General features: G+C 37.3%; 1 protein-coding gene across 12 annotated transcripts in view; it reads right to left on the reverse strand.

Moving 5' to 3' along the window:
* Nucleotides 1-762: 762 nt before the first annotated feature.
* The window catches only part of FUT8 (fucosyltransferase 8), a 296,375-nt gene continuing 274,492 nt past the window's right edge, over nt 763-22,645 (reverse strand). For 10 of the 12 annotated variants that reach the window (XM_087448350.1, XM_087448358.1, XM_087448355.1 and 7 more), the window contains 4 exons: nt 20,900-21,146; nt 16,688-16,864; nt 10,099-10,249; nt 763-1,775 (listed from right to left, as the gene is read on the reverse strand). In XM_087448350.1, coding sequence (XP_087304476.1) covers nt 1,458-1,775; nt 10,099-10,249; nt 16,688-16,864; nt 20,900-21,146 — 893 coding nt within the window. In that variant the 3' untranslated portion in view covers nt 763-1,457. The remainder of the gene's footprint in view (nt 1,776-10,098; nt 10,250-16,687; nt 16,865-20,899; nt 21,147-22,645) is intronic. The other 2 variants (XM_087448359.1, XM_087448360.1) reach the window with 2 other exon arrangements.

The following is a 22,645-nucleotide window of genomic DNA, read 5'->3' on the forward strand; positions in this document are numbered from 1 at the left end:
AATTTTTCTTTCAGAAGGTAGAACACATGCTATGAAATACTCCTGCCAGGCATCTAAAGGAGGCAGGCTACAGAAAACAGAAAGTGTTTTTATAAGGAGAAAAGCGATGTTCAGAGAGAAAGCACAGAGAGCATCAAAGTCTTATCTTCTGAAGTGATTCTAACATGGAATTACTAAAAGGAAGTATTTGGAAGAGATAATCCCAAGTCCATTTTTGATCTCACTCTGGACCTCTCTCCTTTGTTCACCAAATTCTACATACTGTGGGACATGTACTTTGGAAACAGAGTCAGCTTCCCAACTCCAAAGACTCCTGGTACTCCCAAAAGCAGGACGTGATAGGAAAGGGCACAAATTGATTCCTGGATAAAACAACAGGACCCAACTCACAAAAAGTGACATAAGCCACAATTAGAAAGGTTACCAACAAGCCTGAAATTGTTAATTTTGGAAATGGAGGTGATAGTTCCTCTAGGGTCAAGGGGTATGATTATTTAATTCAATTAAAACAAATAAACAAACAATGTTCAAAATAAGGGCATAACAGCTCCCAAAGAGTGTTCTTGGTAACTTTGTAATGTGCACCAACTAAACTCAGTTTTCTGTATTAAAATGGACCAATGACTCTTTGAGCTAAGACCTGATTAGTCACTCAATCAGGAACAATAACAACAAAAAAGTAAAGCAGAAAAACTATAAAACTCCTTTTTTTTTCCACTATAAAGCTGACCAACACATCATCCAATGATGTACAATTCTAGAGACTTTACAAAATTCCTCTTTTTAAAATTTATTTTTTGTTATCAAAGAGAATGTCCAGAAACATTGAGTACTAAAGAATCTGTTCATGGCATTGTTTTACAAAAGTTCCTAATCGAGTGTGAATGTTTTATTTTTTGATGTATCCTTCACTTATTAATAATGAGGTGGATGAACTGATACAATTACTTAAAAAAAAAATTCCAGACAAAAACATCCATTCTCATTCTGAATCTGTTGATTGGAGTGAATTCAGTGGTTACAATACCACCACTGGCTAAGAATCAACCTCCCCACAGTAGGGAGCTGTTTGGGTCTTCTCATTGGGTCACATAGGTCTCTCAGATATAGGCACCATGTTTGAAGTCTCACACAAAATGTCTGTGTCACTTAAATTACACAATGTGGCAGTGTTTGTTTCATGGGGACATAATCTTCAAAGAAGGGTCAAAGTAGAAAACAATCTGTTTGCATGTTATATGTGAGTACATTATTGGATTGTGCATGGGTTTGAGGGCATTGTAGCCCTTGTTAAAGAGTAATTCCACCAATGAAGCATCTGTCAGCTCCCAGTTGCTCCTGGTGCTGAGGGTATCTACTCATTTAACCATGTGTTGTTAGGTCAGGGCCTTCTTCATCCACTGTTTGGCTCAAATGGTTTGAACTGAGTTTGGATGTCCTTTTCTTCCATCTAAGCTTTATTTCTCAGCCTCAGGATATGTGGGGTACTTGACCGTTTCTATCTTCTCTCGGACTTTGTAGGAGGGATATAGGCCCGTCCTTCCCAGTTTTCTGTTGACACCTTTAGAATAGCCATCCCAATGATTTCCAGCCACACCAATGATATCTCCAGGTTCCATGGGGATTTCATCTGCAGTTCGAGGTTGGTGAGGATAAACGGCAATCTGGTTGTGGGCATTTTGGCCCCCAAAATAGTAGATGTCATCCAAAGAATGGAAGTTTGCAGAGGCATCAGGATGCAGTGTTTGCATGATTTCATAAGCAACTCGACAGACCTTGGGAAAGGATGAAAAAAAATTTGTTAGCATATGTAAGATCTCCTTTATAGCAGTCTAAAAGCCTTTGGCCAAAGAGACTAGGACTAGACTAGGACTGAGAGGATGAGAAGTAGTGGATTCTAGTCAAGTTTTCAGTCTATTTTTTCTTGGATGATGGCACAAGTCATTCTTTTTTTTTTTTTTTTTTAATAATTTTATTTATTTATTTATTTTTCCCACAAAGCCCCAGTAGATAGTTGTATGTCATAGCTGCACATCCTTCTAGTTGCTGTATGTGGGACGCGGCCTCAGCATGGCCGGACAAGCGGTGTGTTGGTGCGCACCCGGGATCCGAACCCGGGCCGCAAGCAGTGGGGTGCGCACACTTAACCGCTAGGCCACGGGGCCAGCCCAGTCATTCTTTACCTTTGTGCTTGTATCTGTTTTTTTTAAAACATAGAAGATTATTACAATTAAGGTCTCAGGGAGAAAAAGAAAACATATATAGTGCAAAGTACAGTAAGAATATTAATCCATTAATTTTAATAAACATTTATTAAGAGCCACACAGTGCTCCATATTGGGCACTGGTGGCACAAAAATGAGTAAGACACAGTTTGTGCCCTTGAAGAATTTAAGGTTTAGGATTAGGATTATAAATACTTTACACAAATGCCGCTGCTCCCTTTCCTTTATTCAGTGCTAATCAATTGCATACTCTTTTCACCTAATTTGGACTTGGTCTCAGAACTCTTCTCAACAGAGACTCATGTAATTACTGACAATCAACTAGCATTGGCAAATGGGCTAAAACATATCTGCCATTTCTGTTCTAAAGAGTTTTAAGTCTGTTGCGTAGATAGTAGTATTCTAGGAATGAAATAAGATGGACTAGCCTTTGGGCAAGATGCATCTACCTGATACATTTAAGGCTACTCAAATGATTCCTCTGTTCAAAGAATACCTACCATGCCCATTGGATGGCAGCTGAAATTCCACAATCTGAGCTTCATTCCTTGAGTTTAAGGCTTGGTGATCAAGTTAAACTAAACTATCTTCACGGAGGTATAACATTTTAAGCAGTTAATAAATATATTCATTATAGAGTAAATGGGTTTCAGAAATTTTTCTAAGAACAGGAGAAGACAGAAGAGAGAACACTATCATTGTGCTTAGAAAATTCTTCTATTATACATTGTGAACAGAGAACTCAACTCAGGTCAAATATTCCTAAATCTTAACTGATTAACTCAGTTAATGAAGTTTTATTGTCCCTGTACCAATACTTTTTGCATTTATTTAAAATGATACTACTAATAGTAATAGTAATTGTTAATCTGCTCAGTGGACCAATTTAGGATTATGCAGTAGTTCTTTAAAACTCCAGCATTCACGAGATCAAAAACCGAATGGAGATGCTCATTCTCAACTGTTATGAGCAAATGGAATCTGATTAGGGTAATCATCGCCTTAACTTCTTAAAAAATCTGAATTTCAGGAACTTGAGGAGTGTTTTTCAAATGCTATATGTAATTTGCAAATGAAACTAAGTCTAAACAGTATTTTTAATTTTGCAATAGGGACTGAAATACAAGAAGATTAAGTGATCTGCCCGAATTCTAGTGCTAAAATTGCAACTAGACATAGAACCAAGACAATGACTCTGCTTTCAAGTTTGCCACTTTGTAAAAAAACTAATTTCAAATTGGGAATGTCACAACACAATTGAGATCACTGGTAGAACACTGAAACTCTAACAAAACTAGGCCCAAAGAGATTTGGAACTTGAACGAACTTCAAATCCAGCCAAACGCCCAAACAGGGCAAGTAAAATCAAGTAGACTCTGAAAACGAAGAAACTAAACAATTAAAACAAAGCAGCTCCAATAATAGCAAAGTACAATAACAATAATAGAGGCTAATATTTACTGAGTTTTTGCTGTCTGACATTGTTTTTAGGTATTATCTAATTTAATCCTCTCAGTAGCCCCATAAATTCTAGCCCCATAAATTCTACCATGCTCATCTTACTGAAGTCAAAGGTCAGTTAAGGAGTTTGCCCAAGGTTACACCATTATCAAGTGGTAGATTCAGATTTTGAACCCAGGCAGTCTGAGTACACTTGTTAATTGCTAAACATGTTTTCTCTTGTAGATCCTCTTCTCCATGTTCACGCTGTAATGCCAGAAAGACATAACATAAGGCCAAGTCCAACCTTAGGCAAAGCCGAGAGTCTTCTTTTCAGGGCCCCTTCACCCACTCTCCAATTATCCTTAGCCAGAAATGCAAAACCTTGTATTGCCCTTGGGATGACCACAATGCCCACTGTGGCAACGAACCCTGATGTGTTTTCTCCTCTTTACTATTAAATGTTTCACTCTCGTAAAAACAACATTGCCCTCAGTCCCATACTCTTAGGCACCTGCTTTCTTTTGGGGGGATAATCCTAATAATCAGTTCATGTTTTGGTATCAATAGTTGCAGGTGATGTATTTTCTTAAGCCAAAGAAATGATGAATGGTAGAAATTACAGACACTAAGGTGGGCCAATATAAGGGCCCTTTATCCTTCTCATAATAATGGTGATAATGATAGCAGCTGATCTTAATGAACACTGATTGTGGTCCAGGCAATGTTCTAACAGTGCGCTTGCACACTCCATTTCTCTCAACTCATTTAACTCTAACAACAACTCTATGAGGTGGTTACTATTATTATTCATATTTTATAGTTGAAGAAACTAAGTCACAGAAAGATTAAGTAAATTTCCGAAAAATAAAAGAATGAGAAAAGGAGCTAGTGAAGGGCAGAGCTACAATTAGAACTCTTTCTGGCTCTCAACCATACACTAAACTGCCTTAGGATAAGTACCTAGAACAGTGCCTGCCACAAAGCAGGCACTCAGTAAGTATCTGTTCAATTAATACTGTTCCCTGCATAATACCAGTCCAGCAGTGGAGATGCAAGTCTATGGATGATATTTAACGCATAAGATTCATATATAACATTCTGAGTAACTAAAAATTTTTCTCTATATTAACCATGGGGCAATTTACTGAAGAGGGCTAGAAAGATTACTATAGTGTCGATGTTGGCATTTAATCACCCTAGGCTTCTTCTCTGGGCTTTACAAATCAAATCACATGGCAGGTAAATGAAAGCTTTCAGTTGATGTCAGTACTCAGGTTTGATACTACTTGACAGCATGACTGAGAGGGGTCTACAGTTTGCAAAGCTGTGGCTGGCCACATGTAGTACGTTTTATTTCATTCTGTGCTGACATGGCACCATATTATTTTTAGAACACCACTAAGCACATGATAATGGGTAAGAGCAAACCTCCCGGCAAAGGATAAAACACAGATATGACTGTATCAAAAAAAACTAACCACCAATTAAAAAGGGTTGAAGAAGGTCAATTAGTTTGAATTTTATCCCTGAGGAGCAACCAGCTGAGTTTGCATGAGCCTCCAAACCTTTCTCAGAGCAGATGGGATCTTGTTTTTTTGTCAAAATAGACAGGGCCAGGAGGATCTCCTAGCGTGAGAAGTAGAAGTGAGTTCTTGTCTCAGTAGGTGATGCTGGGAGATCTGTGTACTCTTCTGTAAACTACTTTGTTTTGCTATTCAATGAGAGAACAGTATTCACTGTTGTTTCATGAGCCATACCTCAATGGAAACTCCTATCCAGAGCCATCTGTCTGGAATAAAATGAATGTAGCACCTGGTTTTTCCCTCTGGGCTTTCCAAAATCTGATTCAAAGTGTAATGAGGCCAGTTCTGTTGTGTATGGATTTGGAATTAGATAAGAGAGAGTGCCACGAGAATGCTGTATAAGTGCCACAAAGGGAAGTATCACGGGAGGAAAAAAGTAATTTTGTCCTATGGTGATTTTAATGGTTGAAACTACTGAACAATGTTGACTGCTCCTTAAACAATGTTGATTACCCTGGTCGTGGGTAAAGCTTAGGTTCCACGCAGTCATCACCCGCACTGGACAAGGATAACAGTTCTTAAAGAGAGTAACCAGTAACACTCAGCACAGTCATTTTCTCTGTGCCAGCATATCACCTCAACTCTATTTTATTTAGCTTATTGAAAGAGAACATCACCATATAATGTAAATTTTCAGAAATAAAAGCTCTTCATTCCCAAAGTGTGAGTGATAAGTAATAGTATTTGCTGTAGCAAATGCAAGTAAACTTGTTTATGTGTTGACTTTTGGGAAATTAATCTGCAGACTTTCCTGTATGTGCCCACGCATGCTAGAAAATGAGAAGACTAAAAGCCTTACATCCAGAAGGGTGACAAAAGAATAAAACATTGAGAACCAAATCTCAGCCCAGAATAAAACATGGACAACCAGCTCTCAAACTTTCCTTGATGATAATCTCATATTCTAAGAGATGTTTAGAAAGGGACGAAAGTTGACTGTCTTCTTCATTATGCTTTGATGATCCTGAAATTTTAGTCATGTGAACTTTCTCTCTCCTGTATACTATCCTTTGAGGACTTTTATACTATACGACAATAGTGAGAAAGAGTTTATCTGTTAACCATGAGCTACTGTAGACAATTCTGGAAGAATGAGATGCCATCCTAGAAGGAAAAATGCAAGGCTTGATTGATGTTTGAGAAACTGCAGACACGAATGTCATGGCATCTTAATCAGGATTCCTCATAAGGTTTTGGGTCCATTCCCTTCAGTCTCAGGGCTTCTGTTCTTTCTTTGTTTCATATCCATAAATGAGAATTATCTCTTCTTAAATGAAAAGTTTTTAAAAGCCAATAATGATTCTACTCTCTAATTTTGTTACTATTGTTGCTCTTAGTTTTCTGAATGCCTTCATTAGAGCTGTTTCTCAAAGCCAAATTTGTCCTAAAAGCCTCATAAATTGAAGAGAATAATCCTCAGGATTTAATCTGAAAATTAGAGGCAATATTAACATTTTCCAAGAGCATTAAGTAAATTTTGACAGCTATGCAATCACATTCCAAACTATTCAACCAAATACTCTACTCTTATTCTGTGTTACTGGAAATTGCCTATGCCCAAAGCATCTACTTTGTCATTTATTTTCTTATTTAATGAAACCATCTTAAATCTGAAGCAAAGAAATGATAGTTGGAGAAATAACAGCTATTGACAGTTGAGTTGTATGGGCAAAATATCAAAGATTTTTTTGAAAATACTGCTTATCAAGTTTTGGAACCAGTTTTTATTACTCTGGAGTCTCATTTACAGAAGTGGTTGTAGATGCTCACTCTAAAGACTCTGCAAGCAGAGGCTGAAGTCCTTCAATAGCAGGTTTCATACTCCTTCCAAAACATGAGAGCATATATTGGAAACGGGGCCATGTGAAAAACAGCTGCTAAAATAAATACTGTATAATCTCTCTAACAGGCCAAGATATTCTTATATCTATTCCTGTATAAATAGTAATAGCAGCTAACATTGTATTTAACACATTGCTAAGTACTATTCTCAGTGCTTTACATATAGTAACTCTTTAATCCTCATGAAAACTCTATGTAGTAGGTATTATTATTATTATCACTGTTTTTACAGGCAGGAAAAAGTCAGTGATAGGCTAAGTAATTTGTGCCACTAAGGGGTCAAAGTTGGATTTAAATCCAGATAGTCTGACTCCAGAGTCCATGTTACCACATTCTTGTTCTCTGCCTAGTGAAGTCAATGGCTTGGCATTTTTTTTGATGCTATCAGTGACTTTTTTTTCACATTCCATTAACGATGAGATATTTCTGGGGCATTTTTCAAACAATTCCGACTTTGGGTTATGGCAAGGGAACCTCTACAATCCAGCAACCAATTTTATTCACACTGCAAAAATATTAAACTGTACTAAATACCTCTTTACTAAAAATATTTGCAAAAAATATTAGGGTACAAGTAAGCCCAAAGATTTATCACAGAACGTGGAATTATTCCACAATCTCAAATGCTACAGCTGTTAGTCATCAAGAAACGTACGTGATAACGGAGATGATCACATTTAGCAAACTGCTACTCACTATATAAATGTAAGGTATTGTTACTGTTAAACTTTTATTCTGAACCCTAACATAAAATGTTTTGAGGTATTCAAGTCTATTTTGAAATTGAAAATATTGTTTGAGTTTTGCTTTGGTTCAAATGAACGGAAGTTATTTCGGATAAACTTTGTCTGATTTGCCAAGAACTTTTAGGAACAATATAACATATAAGCACGAATCTCATTCATTTGGATACAAAAAGTCCTCTCAGCACCACCCTTTCTTCATATGAACCGCCTCTCTGGACCCCAGGTCTGGTGAACACACTGAGGCTAATATTATGCATAACATAGAACACAGTAGTATGAACAACATGCTCCTCAAGCCTGGACAGATTTCTGCTATCATGAAATGACAGAGGTCCTGATTTCTGGGTCAAAATTAGAGTTATGAGGATCAAAACTTGAACAGCACACCCTTGAAAAGGGGGAAAAAAAGCATTTTCTTTCCAGAATGAGCCTAATGATATTATTAAAGAGGGCTGAAGAAGGAAAAGCAAAGCATAGAGCACATCCCTGTAATCTTAGTGCCTACCTACATGCAAGGTTGGTAAATGTTCAGACATGTATATCATTTATTTAATTTTAGAGCTTTAAAACTAGAGTAGTGGTTCTCAACAAGGGCGATTTTGCCCTCTCCCTCCCCGCCCATGGGACATTTACCAATGTCTGGAGACATTTTTGGTTGTCACAACTTAAGGTGGGGGTGCTATGGGCCAGGATGCTGCTAAACATCCTACAATGCACAGGACAGCGTCTCACAACAAGTTATCTGGCCCAAAATGCCAATAGTACTAGGCTGAGAAATCTTGGACTAGAGGAACAGACTTTAGGCAGGCCTAAAATTTAGGCCTATGGAGGAGGTGGTACATCTGGGAAAGTGACTCTTGATTCACTCATTCTAACAGTAAGCATTCAAAAATGTGTGGAGGTTGTTACTAGATATCTGCACCTGTTGATCACATAGGCACATAGCCAGATTCACAAAAACAGTTGAGAGGAACCAAGTAATTATAACTCCTCCCAGCACCCCCCATAAGAATGGAAAAGAGAGCTTCTCAAAGACAGAATCTTCACCCCAACTAGGGAGAAACATCAGCAGTGGAGGTCTTCATGGGAACCTGAAGGCCAAGGAAGTTTTTCCTTGTGACTAGGTTTGCTGCTATATGACTCCTGTTCTGTATAGCTGTCTCTGGATAGTGAGGTATACTCTTATTCCATGTTGAAGGAACTTACGTAGCTTTTGCTGGAGTAGGTATCTTTCCAACAATCATATCACCATCCCATTGTGACAATGTGCATTGTCACATAATAAAAAACTGTCCATTTCTTTATACTCTCTGCAGTATATTCCCATAAAAACGATGTGGTTTTCCTTTTCATATTTTCTTTTCTCCACTTCTTCTAAGGTTTTAGGCATTCATTTATCTTACATGATTTATATTTCTTGGTAATTATTATCTAGTTTTTCATGTGAGTATTTTGCTCATTAGATTCTGGACTAGGGTAAGATCCACATCTTCAATCTCCTTTGAAATCCCCTCTGCACCTAGTATAATTCTGAGCACAAATAGTCATTAACAGCTTGTTGAAAGAACTAACCAATAATATGCACATAAACGGGAGAGCAGAATAAAATCCACAGTAAATACTGCTATGCTGATATTCCACTGGGCTTATAAGGCTGATTGGACCATTCATAAAAACACATACACCAAACCAATTAATATATAATTATCTGCAACAATTAAATTCAAAGAATGATTATAATATGGTATTGCTTAAATTTAACGTACAGTTTTTTGCTTGGTAGAAATGTAATAGGACTTGAACAGGAATTACATTTACTCTTTCTTATTTTCTATAAAGCAATCAAGTGAGGCAAAATGCTGGGCATTTAAGCCTCTCAGTATCAGTGCATCAATGTGTAGAAATGGATGGATTCTAGTTACATACTGACAGTATGAAAAATCAGAAAATATTAAATAAGCTTAATTACTTGCCGTTTCTGTTAAATGCCATGAACAAGCCAAGTGCTTTAAACAACTCCAATAGCTGGCTTCAGTGGAGAAGTATTTAACCATTGCTTGCAAACAACTAAATATTCAATGCACTCAAATAGCTATTTTTTTCGGAATCTCGTCATTCTTTCACAAAAGGGATCATTCCTAAATATTAGGAAAATTGCACCTGAGACAATAACTAACATTAAAAAAAAAAACACGAACTTTCTGATCCCAATGTGACCAAAAAGTATCGACCATTTAAAAATGCCCTACTACCACTTACCTGGGATGAAAAAGTACACACTAGGAAGTCTGCCTGAGAAAGAAAGTGTATATCCAGAATCACACCCCGAAGTGAATTTTCTGTATATCGGTTGTGTAGTCCAGCTGACCAAGAGATAGAGTTATCACTAATAAATTCATAACTGGGGTACCTAAAAAAAGAAAGAAATTTACACAGTCACTAAAATCACAGCAGTCTATTAGTAGGCGGTATCCCATCAGCAAAAGGTAGACCTGCTCCTTTGATCAAGAGTTCTTCTCTCTCTCTTTTTTTTTGCTGAGGAAGATTCACCTAAAGCTAACATTTGTTGCCAATCTTCCTGTTTCTGCATGTGAGCTGCTGCCACGGCATGGCCACTGATAGACAAGTGGTGTTGGTCTGTGCTCAGTAACAGAACCCAGGCTGCCAAAGTGGAGTGTGCCAAACTTAACCACTAGGCCACTGGGGCTGGCCCAAGAATTCCTCTTTCTAACAGTAAGGAGAGTTTTAATTATGGCATTCAATAGAGTAATCAACAAAGCATCTTGGAATCCATCAGTGGAGCAGAAACCATTCTGGAGTGCCTATTGGCATGTCACATAAAGTACACACACATACGTCAAAACGTCCCTTCTCAATTCATGAAAAAGTTGAAAACAGAAGGCTCCTTATTTTCTTCATAATGAGTGACCTCTAAGAGGTTTTTCAAGCTGCTTTTGTATTTGGTCAATGAGCTTTTCCTTCAGAAAATAAATATCATGATTAAACTTCATTTAAATTTTTAATTTAGAATTTGTGATAATTCAGACTTGTCTCCCCATCCTTGAAGCACCATCTTAATCAATAACAATAATGGAAAACCATTCTAATAAATTTATGCAAGTAAATTCTTTGTAGATGTCCACCAACTAACATTTTGGTAGTCTTGAGACAGAATACGTGTCTAAAAATATTAAAACAGGATGTCTTTAAAAATTCTACCATATGTTCAAATGACTCTACTCTGAATTAGAGGTTTAATTATACTCCAGTATAGAGTGAATACATTTTCTTAGTACATGAGGTAGATCTTTGGAGTTAAGTTGTGAGCTTTGGGAAGTTACGTGGAAAGGGGATAATAATTGTACGTACTTTATGTAATTTCCTAGGAATTAAATATATTATGCAAGGTAAAGTGTGTAGAAGAGTACCTGACATGTCGTAAGTTCTCAATAAATATTAGCTGTGATTGTTAAACATTCTTCCCCTAGACATCCATCTAGTTTTACTCCTTATTTCCTTTAGGTCTCTGCTCAAATGTTGCCTTATTGGTGAGGAGTTTGGCAATCCCTATCCCTTTTATTTTTTTTGTGAGAAAGATCAGCCCTGAGCTAATATCCATGCCAATCCTCGTCTTTTTTTGCTGAGGAAGACCGGCCCTGAGCTAACATCTATTGCCAATCCTCCTCCTTTTTTTTCTACTTTTCTCCCCAAAGCCCCAGTAGATAGTTGTATGTCATAGTTGCACATCCTTCTCTAGTTGCTGTATGTGGGACGCCGCCTCAGCATGGCCAGACAAGCGGTGTGTCGGTGCGCACCTGGGATCCCAACCGGGGCTGCCAGTAGCAGAGCGCATGCGCTTAACTGCTAAGCCACGGGGCTGGCCCCCAATCCCTATCCCTTTTACCTGCTTAATTTTTCTCCATGGCTCTTATTATCATTTGACCTAACATATATTTACTGTTTATTTACTGCCTGCATCCATTCCTCACCTCCATCATCCCTAACTGGAATGTAAGTGCTATAGAGGCATTTCCTCTGTTTTGTTCACTGCATTATTCTCAGTACCTAGAAGAGAATCTGGAATATAACAGAAGATCAATAAATATTTGTTGAAAGAATAATAGTTCCTACTTCTAAGCCCTGAAACATGAGAAGTCAGTTTACATGTCTGTCTCCCACACAGTATTCCCCAAAGGTTGAGACTCTACCTTATTTTTCTTTACATCAAGCATCTGGCACTCCACAGTGTGAATAAATACATGAACAAGTGAGTGCCACCTATGTCTGGGACTTTTTCCTAATCCTCGAATAGCTGCTTCAGATGTCTCTTCATTTCACAGCCACCCAAGAGCTTTCTCTCATTGCCTCTAATGACGAGTGTGAAGGTAAAGTCTCTGAGCACTGTTTCAGACTGGTATTCAGTGTTCTGATCCATTTGGCCTCATTATTTTTGACATTTTGCCCTCCTCCGCTCTGAATCAGGGAGATGAAGGAAATGTCACATTTGTTCTAAAAAGAAAACCAAAAAGACTTTTCATGTGATTCCTATGAAGCTGCATACCCAGGCAGGGGGCAGAAACAACAACAAATAAATACGAAAAGGGTGGAAGGTGGAGGAGAGGGGGAATTGTTAAAAGACATCAGTATAGGTTTTATCCTTGAATAAGGACTAACTCGGTCAGCATGGTTTGGATGCTCAGTGAAACAAAGAAAAGAGCGATTCTTTTACTGAGAAGTGACACTAACATTAATGCCCTTCCTAACTTAAAGGCCCCTCCCCAGAATCAAACCAAAAGGGCACCTAAGTTCCTCAGGTCTTATCAGCAAAAGACACTTGATGAAGGATACTGAGAGTGGAAAAAGCATACTGAGAGTGGAAAAAGCAAAGTGAATAATGGGAGACGGAGACTTTGTACCTCCAATAATGAGCATGGAACTTTCTGCACAAACATGCTTCTTTCCTTGTCTTTTGCCCACAAGTATGTCAGCAGAAGAATTCTTCCACTGTGAGGTTGCAGAGATTGGCAATGATAAAAATGTATTTTTTTCTTCTTCTACCTTATAAAAAGTTTATTTTGTCATCATCCACAAAGGACTAACCTGAAGTTACAAACTAATATCAAATTTTCTTTTCTGCAGTCCTTCTCCAGAGGGAAGGAGACACTGTTCCTGATGATTTCCCTGTGCCTGGTACACACTCCTTCAGGACACTCATCTAACCACACTGCAATCAGTTGTTACATGTATGGTGCCTACCACTTAGAGACTCCCTGAGATGAGAAGCCACATATTATCTTTTAATTCTCTTTGTATTCCTAGTGCCCTGTACTGTATCTAGCATATTGTAGTTCAATAAAATAGTGAAGAAATTTACCACTCTTTGTTGCTGATTCTTCATTTCACAGGGCAACCAAATACTTTACAAAAACTTTTAAACAAATTTTTCTTGCCTCTACTCATTTAAATGAACCTAATTTTAGGAAGAGCTCATCCAGCATTTCTGATAAAGAGCAAATGCTATGTAGCATTTTGATAAATATTTAACCTGGGAGATTTTTAAAGGCTCGTTTTTTCTCCTGTTTCACCCCTATCCCCAATCTCCACAATCTTAGAATACAATATTGGATAGACAACTTTAACAGTTCTTATTTCTTTGACTGCCAAATATTCTGTGATTTAAACACTTTCACAATGAATTACCTGCGAGAGATATATCCACATTAGCAATGGCTGCCATAGTCACTGGGATGCTGGCACTAAAATCTCGGTGGATGAACTCAATCTTCACCTAGAGAAACCTGAGGTGTAATACTAAGCAGCAAAGCATTAGCTGCTCATCTTCACACAGAAGCCACATATACAAAGCTAATTTGACCCGTTTTCCCAAGGATAAGCTACCCAGAAAATGGATTCTCCTCTGACTGCGTGAATCCTACGCATTATTTACATTTAATTCTTCATCTCTTCACCCTCTTGAAACAGAAAAGTCTTATAATCACCTTGGATACTATACATCTTGATGAGAGATTAATTCATGCATTTGGTCTTCTAAAACAATGGCAGAGGGGGCCGGCCCCGTGGCTTAGCGGTTAAGTGTGTGCGCTCCGCTGCTGGCGGCCCGGGTTCGGATCCCGGGCGCGCACCGACGCACCGCTTCTCTGGCCATGCTGAGGCCGCGTCCCACATACAGCAACTAGAAGGATGTGCAACTATGACATACCTATCCACTGGGGCTTTGGGGGGAAAAAATAAATAAAATTATTAAAACAATGGCAGAGGTTTTATAATTTGCTTAGGTATCAAAGCTAATCTTGAGAGGTCTAAAGCATAGTTAATACATTGTGAAAAAACATTTAAGGAAAATAATGAAGGAGAAAAACAGTATTTAAATTCCTGAGAAAAATCTTCGAAATGACTCAGAAAATGAAAATTAAAGGATTTCCAAAGAGGAAAAAAACACTTATAAAATGCTACTACTACATTTGTCACAGAATGTGGAGAAAACTGCTGCCTGGATTTCTATGGGGAGAGGAGTTACTAGCTGCTGACCACAAAAAAGGAAATCAATTTTGACTATTTCTGTAATCCAAGTAGATACTACTGCCAACTGTATTTTGAGTGTTGCTTGATGCAAAAATATGCTGTGCTATGGATCAAAGCTGTAAAATATTCACATCCTTTTATCAAAATACTTTCAAGTCCAGAAATCTAGCTTAAGAAAATAATGTGGATAATTTTAGGCACACACTGCAGCATTATTTATAAAAGTAAAAACTAGAAATAATCTAACTGTCCAATATTATGAGAATGGTCAAGTAAGCAATGGCACATCCATACAGTGGATATGTAGTCATTAAAAAAGACGTTTACAATAATTTCTTTAGTGACCTAGGAAAATGGATCTATTGCAGTATTAAGTAAAAAAGAGTTCCAATTATACAGAATATGATCAACTACTAAAATGTATACCCATATATACTACTGAATGGAATATGTCAATATTTAAACAGTTGTTGCCACTGAGTAATGGCATTATGGGTAATATTTTTTTTCCTTACTTGTATACTTACCAACTTTTGTCTTTTCTAATGAGCGTGAATTATTTTGCTAACAGGAACAAGTAAAAGAGTAGATGAAATTAATATTTTGATATTTTTTCAACCAAGCTACAAATTCAGTCCGGTATCTTAAAATGAAAGAGCATGGTGAACTATTTCTACTTTGTTTCTCTCTAATAGGTCCGGATATCAAATTGGAAAAGTATCTGTAAAATTTTTTTATTGTGTTTTGTGCCCAAATGTTCATTTATAATCCCTAACTCTTATATAAGAATTATAAGTATATAACTTGGCTTATACTTGGCTGGTGAATTTTTTGGTCCTTTGTTTACATGTGTGTGTATACTCAATAGAGGGAGCCTTAAAAAAAAAGCAATTTATATCAGGTTAATTTGGATTCTTGGGAGGTAGAAATAGGATTTAAATTATTATCCAATGATTTGGATAAAAACCTGCATTATAGTCCTCATTCTAAATTTGTTTTTCCTCCCAATTCTCATTTGTGATAAAAAGGGACCAATAAATAAATAAATTAATTAAATAGTCAAATAGTTTAATAAAATGTTTTCAAATTGATGGGATTGAAATAAACATAATTCAATATTTACCGGGCACTTACTAGAGCTAGGTACTGTGTCCAAAGTGCTTATAACCTAGTGAGGGAGACAGAAGTAAGCAACTGCTAAACACTAAGATGGAGGAATGCACAGAGCGGGGACACTTAGTCAAGGATTCAGGGATGATTTCTGGAGTAAATGGTATCTGAGCAGAGCTAAGACTACAGTTTTCTTCTCCCTCATTCCCTATTTTCACAGATATTTAATACATCTTTTATTTATTGATAGTAAATAAAGGCCAACTCTAGTTTCATCCAGATTCCATGCTAAATTCTCAATTAGGATCAGCACTTTAGGTGTTTTCCTAACATCTTTTGTCAGCTCAATAGTAGCAGTACTCATACTGTAAGTAACTGTCTGTTTCCCCACTAGATTGGAAATTCCTAGAAAGCAGAGCGTCTTGCTTACAATGGAATCCCCAGCACCTAGCATAATGCCTGAAATATAGGTAGGCTCAATAAATGATGGTTACTGTTCATTACGTACTAGCAGTCCTTATTCCTCCACTTACAAAACTCATTTTTTGATTCTTTACCTTTCTTTAATATAACTTTCAAATTCCAGAAATTTTTATAAGATGAAAACTTCTATCTTACATGTTTTCAGTTGCCCATAACTGTTAGCAAAGATAGTGAGAGCAAAAGGGCAAGCACCTGGTGTGTTTTATTGCTAACAGTCCCATGTAGTTAGTTAGTGTTATGGACTGAATTTTGGATCCCTCCAGAATTCATATGCTTAAGCCCTAATCCCCAGTGTGATGGGTTTTGGAGGTGGGACCTTTGGGAGGAAGGTAATTGGGAGGTAACTGGGGTTAAATAAGGTCATGGGGGTGGGGCCCTCATAATGGAATTAATGCTCTTACAGGAAAAGACACCAGAAAGCTTGCTCTCTCTCTCCTCCAAGCACACAGAGAGGTCGTATGAATGCACAGTGAGATGGCGGCTACCTATAAGCCAAGAGAAGAGGCTTCTGAATGAAATCTACACCTTGCCAGCACTTCAAATATGCTTTGATTGTATTAACCGTTACACAAGTACACAGTTGTTTGAATTTAAAAAACCCCAATAATCAGTAATAATATTATAACAAGAATTACAAGTCATGGGAATTAAGGATTCCTTTCAACTGAAAAGAGACAGTCCCACTCCAGAATCACTAGTTCATCTAACTTACTTTGTTTTTGCCTCCTTTAATAAAGAAGGGTCATCTGTGGCCAAATATACTCTTTTTTTATCCACTTGCATTCTGCGAGCAAGAAGCTGAAAATGTTCTTCAACGTGCACCATGTATTCCTCAATGGGATGGAAGGCTGCTTCTGTTCCCACTTTGTCTGTGCGTCTGACATGGACTCTGGGGGGCAGAGGGAGTAAGTCAGATTCTGCTGATAATGTTCTGATCCCCTGGGTGCTTTTAGGGTATTCAACTTTACACTCCTATTCATGGTGGCAATATGGACATTTTAAACCAATTTTTCTTTCATTTTTGCCATTAGAAAAAATAAAATACTTAAAAAATTCAAACACATATATTCTAAACATTATTTGCATGTTAACATAATACAAGGGGAATTAGAAAATAAGTAAAGCCTTTGAAGAATGTTTTCTTATAGAGAAAGTAATGGGCACATCAGGAATAAATGGGAAATTCCAGAGTTATACTACATACCAGGCAGCAAAATACCAACCAGCCTTCCAGAAAGAACTGGATTTAACTTTTAAGATTTTTGACAACAAATGATACTAAGATTCACAGTTGTTATTACAGAACATTAAATACATTGTTTGTAACATTTTGATGCCAAGTTTTCTTTTTCTTCATTTTACCCAGTATAGTCACTGTAACTGCCGGCTTAGAGAATTTAAAGTTGTTTGAGGAAAACACAGACCTGCATGGATTCTTCCTACAGCACAATCAAGGCAGGAAAACCTTTGAAGGGTTCTTACTATTTTAAGTTCATGGAGCCATCCCTGCCCTTTTGTTGCATGCATAAGGAATTTCCTTTCTCTGTTTTTCACTCTATCAAATACAAGCAGATACTGATCTCATCTGTCCTATTTAAGAAAAGCTCCAAAATTATAAAACTGGGGACACAAACTTACATTGTTCTGCACTGAATAAGGCATTGACTACCACAGCATTCTCCTCCCATTTTAGTGCTTCCAAAATAATTTTAATAAAAATAAGAATAGTCATAGTTTGTTTTCATAAATTAAAACTCTCCTTAACTTTGCCCTTCTCGCATCCCCTCCCCGTCCCCAAATTACTGAACCACTAGTCATATGTGGGAAAAGAAAAAAGGGAGATTTGTTTCCCTTTAGGTCACAGTATATGGGCATGCCTTAGGTCAAGCCTAAGGCCAGCCCCTTATTATGAATCTGGAGTGAGGGTTTGATTTCACTGTAGTTACTCTGACATCTTGATGCCTCTTCCTTCCTTGGCATTCCCGCCTATAGTCTGGATGTGAATACTGTCATATGAACACCTATTCTATCATCTTTTCCTTCCCATATCCTTCTTAATCACTGCTTCTCCTGGGAAATTGGAATTGTTCATTGTGCTCTATAGAGATGAAGTGGGACAGACACAACAATTCCACTGAAAGGTTTCATGAGAAGAAACACTATTTGATATTCTGATTTCACCATGTATTTTCTTTAGCTCTAACATTATAGAATAGGTGTCAGTAAGTTCTATACATATGAAGATAAGACAGAAGGGAAGATGTGTGGTGGGATATATGAAAGTGAAAATAAAAACAAAGGAGAGCTATAATAATAGAGGGAAAAATCAAAGGAAGAGGATAAGCATTTGAGACAGCAGCAGAGTACTACTCAGCAATTCTCAATACTCCTGAAATTAGGCCTGAAGCAATAATTTGAGAGAGGACCATAATGGAATCTCTACGGAAGAATGAGAATGTTAGACCTGTGAAGGATATTGAAAGTCATTTAATTTAATGTAACTTTTTCATCTGACAGTTAAGGAAACTGATGCTTCTGAGGACATTTGAGTGAACAAAAAGACAACATTAAGGCAAAGGGGGGCTGGTTGCTCTCATAAACATTTCTAACCCAGTCTTCACAAAAGTAAAAGTTATTTGGGTGCTTGCCTGATATTCACTATTAGATATCAGGCTCTTTCGAGGCAAGGAAGCTGATTTTATTTATTCCCAATTGCACCAAACACATGAATAAATGAATGAATGAATGATGGGTAAATACAAAAATCTAATTGTTTGGTATTGTGCTCGTAGAAACCTTAGATACCTACCACGTACCCTAGTTTTTTGTTTTTTTTTTAAACAAATGAGGAAAGAGTGGCAATTAATGAAGGTCCAGAATGATCAAGTTGCCCAAAGTCACATAACTTGTTAAGTGGTGCAAGCTAGATGGGACCCCCACCCAGATCCTTTTTTTTTTTCGTGAGGAAGATTGGCCCTGAGCTAACATCTGCCAATCCTCCTCTTTTTGCTGAAGAAGACTGGCCCTGGGCTAACATCCATGCCCATCTTCCTCCACTTTATATGGGATGCCGCCACAGCATGGCTTGACAAGTGGCGCATTGGTGCGTGCCCGGGGTTCCGAACTGGCGAACCCCGGGCCACCGCAGCGGAGCGGGCGCACTTAACCACTTGCGCCACCAGGCCAGCCGCTGGACCCCCCCAGATCCTTGAATCCTAGTGCGCTTCTCCTCCATTATAGCACACTACCTTAATGTGCAAATAACTTAATTGTCTGTGGTACTTCAATTTTCTACATTTGGCTAATTCTCAATATGGTGGATAAGTCTATAGAAAATTAATAAGGGTAGCTTTCTGGTATGTAAAAGTACAGAAAATCCAAATAAAGTTAAGACAGTTTAAGTCCTGGTTTTGCCTTTATCAACTCTAGAACTTTAGGCAGAGATTTTCTTTTCTTAGTTTCCTCACCTGTAAAATGGTTATCTCTGCCCACTTCACAGGAATGTGTTACAGGATCAATGAGATAATGAAGTTGAAGGTATTTTGGCAATTTAACTACTAAACTGTATCTTTCTCCATCTTTCAAGATCCTGTTCAAACACTGCAGCTATGAAGCCTTTCCTGATCCAGCTGGAAGTACAGTTCCCTTTCCCTGATCTCTCATAATACTTTTAATGCTTCTCTCAGGGTATTTATCACATTCTATCTATATAACATTAGTTGTATAAGTCTCTTCCCAGAGACTGTAATGAGCTGGAAGGAGCCATTTAAAAAAAATTAATCCCTGTCCTCCATAGTAGCAGGTATTCAATAAATGTTCTGCAACTAAGTGAATGAATCAAAACATATATTAATATTAATCAATAGCTGACTGTATTACAAACAGGATAAGCTATAGAATGCCATAGTCTAGCCTACAAGTCTATTTTCAGGAATTATTTAAGCATCAGTCTCTCTGAAAGGTAATAACGTTTCACAGTGCATTTTTTTCCAAAGAACTAAAATCCTTTTCCCAAACTTATAGGATCACATTATCATTTTTAGGGCAGGTATTACCTTCCCTATTTTACAGATGGGAAAATCAAAGTCTGATTCTATTATTGAGAAACTTGGCCCAGAATTAGGGAAAAGCCAGGAATATTACCCTGGTCACTTAACTCTCAGTCCAATATTCTTTCCATTAGGCAAAGAACATTTCCATCGTGTGAAATCTGGCATTGAGACCCAGGAAAACTCTTCTTTCCTTAACTTTTTAGGTATGTGTACAGGAACTCATGCTTGTGAGCAAAGATGCTCTACTGGATTTTTCTTACTCCTGGGATTTCCTGATACATCTCCCTTAACATAAGCATGAGCCTGAATACATATGTACATAACTCCCAAGTGGGCCCAGAGATAATTTTAAATAATAATTTTAACATTATCTTATATTACAAATGATATTCTTATTCTCAAAATAGCTTCCAGGACCGAAAAAAACCCCAGAACATCAAAAATGAGAAATAATCACCAGTGGCAATTAAAGAAGCCTAAGAATAAGGTTCAACAGAAAAGCTATAGATGTAACAGTTTCATCTCATGGCCCTGGTTAGGGTAAGACAGGAGTCATGTATAATACCCAAAACACTCCCAATAAAATAAAATTTTGCTGGTTTCCCCAAGAGAGACAGTTAATTTCAGAAACATGGATTTAATACATTTGCTGGATGAATAAATGAATAAAGGTGACAAAGTATGATGACTCTGCTGTTCTAAGTGAACAAAGGAAGAATGATCTCCCTATGGCCTAAGGTGAACTCTGGAACCTCTGTTTTTGGGTGAGACTATGAAAATTAAACTATATATTGTAAAGTTCACAACATATTGTAAAGGTATATATCCCTGCTACTACGTATCATTTCATGAGGAACAAATCAGATTCTTACCCAATAACTGGATGTTTGAAGCCCAGCTTCTTGGTGGCCTCTTCTATTTCCTTTTCCAACCAAGGTTGTGGACGGATCAAGTACTTGACAAACTGGGAAACCCACCACACTGCGGGATCACCATGGACTCGTACAAGTCGATCTGCAAGGTCTTCTGGTACAGCCAGAGGTAAATATGGAGGACGAGGATGAAGACTGTCTACAATGGGTAGCTCAACCACCTGAACATTTTTGTCCTTTACTTCACCTGAGAAAATATCAACAACATACCACACTGTATTCCTCATTCAACTACCATTTAACAAGAACTCACTCCGGGTGCTTTCATCCTCATAGCAACTCTAAAGAAGTATTATAATTTTCACTTTACAGAGGAAGTTAAGTAACTTGCCCAAGGTACTAGCACAAAAGAGACAGAACTGAATTTCACATTCAGGTTGGTCTGCCTCTCAAATCCATGGCCTTTTTTTCCTATCATAATATGCTGCCACATCAACACCTCAGACCCCAGATAAGGATAGTATCCAGCAGTCAAAGTATCTAATCAGAGAATAACCATATTGCCAGTGCACACAGACAGCTAGGCAAAGTTCTGTTTTTGTAATTGTTGTTGTTTTTGAACTAGACAATACAGTGTTCTCAAAACTTCCAGCTTGTCATTATAGCAAATGGCTCTTCCATTACTTTCATGACAGAGCACAATGACTCTAGAGATATCTAAAGATTACAATTATAAGCCAAGAATCTAGATCTTTAGAAGCAAAAAAAATTAGATAATTTTAAAGTCTTTTTTTTCTTGGCCAAAATAGACCTATTATATTCTCAATTATGATAATAATAGATCTGTGTTGATTGTTTACCTGGATACTAATTGAAAGTTAGGACAGAGATTAGATGCTAATTTTTATAGATGATGATTAGTTTCAGAATCCAACTTCTAGCTATCATTAATGTTACTGCTGTCCTATCAACTTTATAATGCAATAAGAATAAACCAAAATGTGATACCAAGCATCCCTAGAGTTTACTTTACACAGTAAAGACCACGTAGTAATAAACAGAACACGAAGATACCAGGCAGAGAGATTTCACAAATATAAAATGTACAGAATTAAATTTTCAGTAACAGAAAATATTAAAACCTGAACATGCCAAATAACTCCAGTTAGGATGCTGTCATTGTGCATAACGAATTAGAATCAGAGTTAATCACTGGACCATTAAAGAAAGAATATACTTGTAGAGAATAAACGTAGCACGCATTTAAGATGTATTCACCAGAATGAAACAGAGTCCTCAAATTCTGTTTTTCTGCATGTACGCAAAATGTTTTAAAATAAATTACATGATCTGGGAATGTAATCACTCAAAGCATGGTTATTATAACGTCAGTTAGTATAACTAAGAATTAAAAATGTCTGGTTAATATTCTCTCTCTCTGATACGTAGAGAATTCATTTCAGGATTCTTAGAACAAACCCCTTGAAATATGACATTTGTTGCATGAATAAACGGCAATAAAAAAATTTACCACCAGTATTGCAGTTCATCTAGTGTGCCAGTAAAAAAGAGTTGGGTAACTTCATCAGAACAGAAACTGTAATTAAGAGTGTCTGGGGAAAGAGTGAGCTGCATTTTAAATTAGTCTCCCTAAGGCAAGGAAAATTGGGGTGTTTTCCCTGATGTGGAGATGATAAGAGAAGTAGTACAGGAATGAGAGAGAGAAAGGTAGTTCTTATTTTTATA

The sequence above is a fragment of the Ceratotherium simum genome, chromosome 24 (genome assembly GCF_057802395.1).
Source record: "Ceratotherium simum simum isolate JZ-2026a chromosome 24, ASM5780239v1, whole genome shotgun sequence".
Taxonomy (NCBI): Eukaryota; Metazoa; Chordata; class Mammalia; order Perissodactyla; family Rhinocerotidae; genus Ceratotherium; species Ceratotherium simum.